The sequence below is a fragment of the Primulina tabacum genome, chromosome 3 (assembly GCF_025594145.1).
Source record: "Primulina tabacum isolate GXHZ01 chromosome 3, ASM2559414v2, whole genome shotgun sequence".
In the NCBI taxonomy this organism is placed as follows: domain Eukaryota; kingdom Viridiplantae; phylum Streptophyta; class Magnoliopsida; order Lamiales; family Gesneriaceae; genus Primulina; species Primulina tabacum.
The window spans coordinates 1,138,126-1,145,008 of NC_134552.1; the positions used below are offsets into that span (position 1 = coordinate 1,138,126).

General features: G+C 39.5%; 1 protein-coding gene across 1 annotated transcript; it reads right to left on the reverse strand.

The window, feature by feature from the left end:
- Positions 1–330: 330 nt before the first annotated feature.
- On the reverse strand, positions 331–4,738 carry LOC142538265 (uncharacterized). The gene is made up of 7 exons (XM_075643623.1): positions 3,871–4,738; positions 3,291–3,628; positions 2,936–3,127; positions 1,855–2,106; positions 1,585–1,761; positions 1,285–1,401; positions 331–1,044 (listed from the first exon to the last, which is right to left on the reverse strand). The coding sequence occupies exons 1-7, from the start codon at positions 4,736–4,738 to the stop codon at positions 331–333; spliced, it is 2,658 nt and encodes an 885-aa protein (XP_075499738.1).
- Between the last annotated feature and the right edge of the window lie 2,145 nt (positions 4,739–6,883).

A 6,883-nucleotide genomic window follows, 5' to 3' on the forward strand; every position in this document is an offset into this window, starting at 1 on the left:
TGCGAAGCCAGGAATGTACAATTCTATAAATTTACACATGAAAATTTAAACTCAATCAAACACACAAGATGCAAAAATTGTACAGAAACTTCCCTGGCCTTCCTTGATGTTCTGAATCTGCTCGTCCTAATATAATCCTCACACTTGAGAAATCCCACTGCCAGTGAATAAACTACCTGCACCACCATTCACTGATATTAGCTCACGAGATATGCATAGAATAAAAAGACAGAAACTAAAATAAAAGATGAAAGAAAAAAAACTAAACACTGTGTTGCCTCCCAGCAAGCGCTAAATTTATAGTCGATAGCCTGACTTTACTCCATGTATTCATTTTGGATCCTGCAGATCCACGTTGGTTGGCTCATCGGGCATGGTACCACCATGATAAACTTTCAGCCTATGCACATTCACCTTGAATGCTCCAGTTGCTTCACTAGTGATCTCCACTGTCCCATAAGGGAAAACTTGCGTGATGGTGTAAGGTCCTGACCATCGTGAACGCAACTTACCTGGCATCAACTTCAGTCGAGAATTGTATAACAGCACACGTTGCCCTACCACAAATTCTCGATGGACGATGTTCTGATCATGCCAATGTTTAGTTTTCTCCTTGTAGAGCTTGGCGTTCTCATAAGCATCCAGCCTAAATTCATCCAATTCATTTAGTTGCAGCACTCTCTCGTCACCTGTGGCTTTAGCATCAAAATTTAAAAATTTAGTAGCCCAGTAAGCCTTATGTTCAAGTTCTACGGGTAGGTGACACGACTTCCCATACAATAGTCTAAATGGAGACATGCCAATGGGGGTTTTAAAAGCAGTGCGGTAAGCCAAAAGTGCATCGTCGAGTTTTGTAGACCATTCTTTCCTTGAAGCACCGACAGTCTTCTCAAGAATGTGTTTAAGTTCTCTGTTTGATACCTCGACTTGGCCACTAGTTTGAGGATGATAAGGTGTGGCCACCTTATGTCGGACCCCATACTTAGCCAACAGACTGTCAAATTGACGATTGCAAAAGTGAGTACCCCCTATCGCTAATAATGGCTATAGGTGTGCCAAAACGTGAGAAAATATTTTTCATAAGAAATTGAACGACAGCCCTAGAATCATTAGTTTTGCATGCAAGTGCCTCCACCCACTTAGACACGTAATCTACAGCCACCAAAATATACTTGTTCCCAAAAGAAACTGGGAACGGACCCACGAAATCTATACCCCATACATCAAATATCTCACATACCAAAATATTATTGAGAGGTAATTCATGTCTCCTAGATATATTACCTGTGCGCTGACAATTGAAACATTTTGTAACATATTCATGTGCATCCTTAAACAGAGTAGGCCAATAAAAACAAGACTGGAGAACCTTTGACGCATTTCTAGTTGCACCAAAATGGCCTTCAGCCGAACCAGCATGACAATGAAACAAAATCTCACTTACCTCTTCCTGGGGAATACATCTCTGGACTATACCGTCTGCACATATTCTAAACAAGTAAGGATCCTCCCACAAATAATATTTCAAATCTGAGAAGAATTTTTTCTTTTGCTGATAAGTAAAATGGGGAGGAATGAACTTACTCGATAGATAATTAACAAAATCGGCATACCATGGTAACTGTTGATCTCAAAAAGTTGTTCATCTGGGAATTCATCGTGAATAATTTCATTACCTGTACTGGGATTCTCCAGACGCGAGAGATGGTCTGCAACTTGGTTCTCTGTCCCTTTTCTATCGATTATTTCCAAGTCAAATTCCTGCAATAGAAGAATCCAGCGAATTAGCCTTGGTTTTGCATCTTTTTTAGCCATCAATTATTTCAAGGCTGAATGATCAGTATGCACTACAACTTTGCTCCCTATCAAATATGATCTAAACTTATCCAGAGCAAAAACCACAACAAGAAGCTCCTTCTCTGTAGTGTCATAGTTCAGTTGGGCAGCTGATAATGTCATACTAGCATAGTAGATGACATGGATGCATTTTTCTCTCTTTTGCCCCAACACTGCCCCTAGAGCTGTGTCGCTTGCGTCACACATCACCTCAAATGGAGACCCCCAGTCAGGTGCTATTATCACAGGTCTCTTCAAAACTTGAAATGCCTGCACACACTCATCAGAAAAATCAAAGTGCACATCTTTTATCAGCAAATTGGTCAGTGGCTTAGCAATGCAAGAAAAATCTTTTATAAAGCGTCTATAGAACCCTGCATGGCCTAAGAAACTACGCACTCCTCTGATGTTTGTTGGGGCTGGGAGTTTTTCTATCACTTCAATTTTAGCCTTATCAACTTCAATCCTAGTTTCAGAAATTTTGTGTCCCAACACTATTCCCTCTCTCACTATGAAATGGCATTTTTCCCAATTTAAAACCAGATTGGACTCTTCACATCTCTCCAAGCCTTTAGACATGTTAATCAAACAAGTATCAAATGAAGAGCCAAAGATAGAAAAATCATCCATGAATATTTCGATAAAATCTCAATCATGTCGTGAAAAATTGCCATCATGCAGCGTTGGAAAGTTGTCGGTGCATTACATAGACCGAATGGAATTCGTTTATATGCAAATGTCCCGTAAGGACAGGTAAACGTGGTTTTCTCCAGATCTTCAGGGTCAATGGGAATATGCATATAACCCGAATAACCATCCAGGAAAGAGTAGAAAGAATGTCCAGCTAACATTTCCAACATTTTATCAATAAAAGGGAGGGGGGGGGGGGGGGGGGGGAATGGTCTTTACGGGTGGCGTCATTAAGTTTTCTATAATCAATGCAAACACGCCACCCTGTAACAGTTCTGGTAGGAATTAACTCATTGTGTTCATTATTTACTACAGTGATCCCACCTTTTTTCGGAACAACTTGTACTAGACTTACCCACCTACTATCAGAAATCGAGTAAATAATACATGCGTCCAGTAGCTTTATCACCTCTTTCTTTACCACCTCTTGCATAGCTGGGTTCAGGCGCCTTTGAGGTTGGGTAGATGTCTTGTGGTCGGCCTCCATCAGAATTTTGTGCATGCACATGGATGAACTGATCCCTTTAATGTCTGCAATACTCCAACCTATGGCTTTGATATTATCTCTCAGAACTCGCAACAGCTTTTCTTCTATCTGTACCTGTTAAAGTGGAGGAAACTATCACTGGCAATTTATCATTATCAAGTAAAAATAAATATTTTAAGTGCGAAGGAAGAGGTTTCATCTCTAGGATTGGGGCTTCTTCAATGGATGATTTTAAAGGTCGTGGGATATGCACGAGCTCCCCAATCCTCGAGTTTACCGTTTTTGAAATCGGTTTGCCTGCTTCCAGATAATGAATACATTCGTCCAGCTCTTGACTTCCCAATTTTTGCGGGCATGAATGGGTCAAACAAACCGCCAAAGGATCCTCACCAAGTAATTCCTGCAAACCATACTCAACAAGCTCGTCAGTAGCATCAATTCTAAAACAATCAGATGTATCATTTGGATATTTGATGGACTGAAAAACATTAAACACTACACTCTCATCATTCAATCTCAACACCAACTCACCCTTGTGTACATCTATCAGAGCTTTCCCAGTGGCTAAAAATGGTCTTCCTAAAATGAGAGGAATCTCACGATCCTCTTCCATATCTAAAACAACAAAGTCCACTCGGAAAATAAACTTGTCAAACTTCACTAAAACATCTTCTACTACTCCCCTAGGGTATTTAATAGATCTATCAGCCAATTGTAGAGAAATTGTAGTAGGTTTAACTTCACCAATTCCTAGCTTCTCGAAACATGAATAAGCATTAAATTAATGCTTGCACCTAAGTCACATAAAGCTTTACCAAAAAATGAATTCCCTATGGTACAAGGAATAGAGAAGCTACCTGGGTCCTTAGCTTTTGGAGGCAACTTATTTTGTAAAATTGCATAACATTCCTCCGAAAGCTTCACTGTCTCAAAATCCACTAGTTTCCTCTTGTTTGATAGAATTTCTTTAAGAAATTTTGCATAAGAGGCCATTTGAGCTAAAGCCTCTGCAAGCGAGATATTTATGTGCAGCTTTTTGAAAATCTCAAGGAATTTTGAAAATTGAGTATCCAGTTGCAGTTGCTTTGCTCTTTGGGGAAACGGGAGTGAATTAATATCAACAATGGGGTTCGAGTTTAGAAACTTACCTACTTTCCTTGCGTCCTCGGGCTCTTGCTTGGATGACCCCTTTTCTTTCACATTTTCCTCAATATCAACTATTTCTTGCTTCAGGGGAGATGTCACTGTGACTGCATTGACACCCTTTGGATTCTTTTCAGTGTCACTTGCTAGTGAATCCGGAGCTCGTGTAGCCATTTGTGTCGCCAACTGCCCTAGTTGAGTCTCTACCCTTTGCATCATGGCATTGTGATTTTGCCATCTCATCTCATTCCCGGCTATGTACTTGGCTAGCATATCCTCAAGATTTGACTTGCTATCATGTGGCTTGAAACCGGGTGGCATATAAGGTCCAGTACCTTGCGGAGGTTTAGGTGGTTGCTGAGGAGGCTTTTGTTGTGCAGGATGTTGTGGAGGATTGAAGTATGGTTGCTCAACAGTATTTTCTGACTGCCTCCACCCAAAATTCGGATGATTCCTCCAGCCTGGGTTATATGAGAAACTATATGGATTGTATTGTTGCCGACCCTGGTTTCCCACATAATTCACTGAGTCCCCTCCAAAGCACTGTATTCCCTCGCAAGACATATCTGGCATGAATGGCATTTCATTATGATCCACCAACTATCTCAGTGTTTCCCTGAATTTGATTCACCGGCTTGACTGGTAATGATTTATTTGCTTGTAGCTGGGCCATCTGATGTGTCAATCAATCAAGCTTTGCTGTGATCGCTGTCAAAGCGTTCATTTCAAGGAATCCGACTTTCTTCTCCCTTTGATTGTCTTGCCAGCCTACATTGCTCTCTGCCATATTAGATATGATTTCAAGCACTGCGGTTGGCGTTTTCCTGTATAAGCTACCGTTTGCTGCTGCATCAAGCATAGATCTCACAGGAGGGTCATCCCATAGGAGAACGTCTCAACCTGCTGTCCTATCGAAAAAACATGTCTTGGGCACATTCTCAGCATCTTCTTGAATCTTGCCCACGCTGAATTCAAAGATTCTCCATCTCTCTGTCTAAACGATGTGATTTCATTTCGCAATTGTGTAATCTTAGTTGGGGGAAAATACCTGTGCATGAATACTTCCACTAAACCATCTCATGTAGTGATAGAACCAGCAGGAAGGTCTCGAAGCCACTCCATAGCTTCTCCTTGCAGTGAGAATGGAAATAGTCTGAGTCGAATGGCATCAGTCCTCACCCCATTGCACTTGATTGTATCACAAATCGATAGAAATTTCTCCAGATGTGCATTGGGATCTTCAGACGGTGATCCTCCGAATTTGACCTGGAGTTGAATCATCTGGATGATGGCTGGCTTAAGTTCGAACGTGTTCGCCTGAATTTTAGGGCGGACAATACTGGAGCCATAACCTCCAAATGCTGGCCGATGAAGCTCCATTAAAGTACAATTATCCTCTTCCCCGGCCATGCTCTCTAATTCTGGCTTAAGATCTATTTCAAATTCCTTTTCAGATTCGAATTCAAAAGCTAAGTTGTTGTTCCTTCGATTTCTACGGATGCTGCGGAGAGTGCTTTCAATCTCTAGATCAAGTGGCACTAGATTTTCGAAGCCTTGAGCACGGCTCATATAACACGAGCTGGACTCCTGAAATCAAAAAGTCATGTGCACGATTCAAGCTCCAAAGAAAGCAAAAATCTGAAATAAAAAATGCTTAAAAAATAAAAATAAGAACTAAGAATAAATGCCTAGTCTCAAATAAATAATTTATCATAATATTAAACAGATAGTCCCCGGCAACGGCGCCAAAAATTTGACCATAAATTTCGGTTGGGAAAAATTTTAGCAAGCGGACTAGGTCAAGTTATAGTAAATGGACGACAAGTCCAAGTATCAATCTCACATAGACTATTGTTTAAGTACTAAGATTTAAATTACTCGATTTATTCTAGGAAAACAATAATAAGTGATTTGATGATAATTTAAACTAGTTAAATTAAATTAAATTATGCTAAATTATTAACTACGCTCGACTTTGCAGAACAGGTTGAAACTTGGGATATTTTCAAATTTAATAAAATGATCGGAACACACAACGTCCAAACTTTGATTATAGTCATGCATTGGAATTAATTTATCACAAATTATTCGATGTCACGATGAAATTCCCTGAATTAACTATAAATATATTTCTAGAATTTATACTCCTATTTTCATTTAACAGCCCAATTATTTCTAATTGAATTTAATTAAACAAAAATGCATTATTCAACGAAGGAATCACAGCTGTCGCCTAAAATCGCACATTGAAACCGAATACTATTTCTAATCGATTTAACCGTGTGTTGATTAATATTTTTGAAGCTAAATTCAATCTATTCTCTTTCGAGTCAAGATCAAACAACAAACATGAAAATAATTGGCCAAATTAAAAGCACGAAAATTATGCAAACATTAATCAATAACATAAAATTCATTCATAAATCAAATAATCCAATGAACGAACATAATCAATAGTTTGTCCCTATCGTGATCCCGATCACAAGAAAAACTATTCCAAAAATTCAAGACTAGAAGAAAATCTAATATTCGAATTCATGAATGAAAATAAGAAAACAAGAGAAGAGAAAATCTCTGCGATGGTGCGCGGATCTTGCGTGTAAAGTGCGCAGTTTGCTCTCGCTTCTCCCAAGCCGTCGCCGCCGTCAAAAGTCTCTCAAATTCTTCTTTTTTTGTCTAAAAAAGTCCCGTCCAAAAGTCCCGATTGCAATCTTTTATTTTCTTCTT

Excerpts from the sequence above, each read along its gene's own strand:
- LOC142538265 (XM_075643623.1), bottom strand. The coding sequence starts at position 4,738 with ATGCCATTCATGCCAGATATGTCTTGCGAGGGAATACAGTGCTTTGGA. Across the intron at positions 3,629-3,870 it reads TCCAAAAGCTAAGGACCCAG|ATATGGAAGAGGATCGTGAG; the intron begins GTAGCTTCTCTA and ends TTGTTGTTTTAG. Across the intron at positions 3,128-3,290 it reads GCAAACCGATTTCAAAAACG|GTACAGATAGAAGAAAAGCT; the intron begins GTAAACTCGAGG and ends CCACTTTAACAG.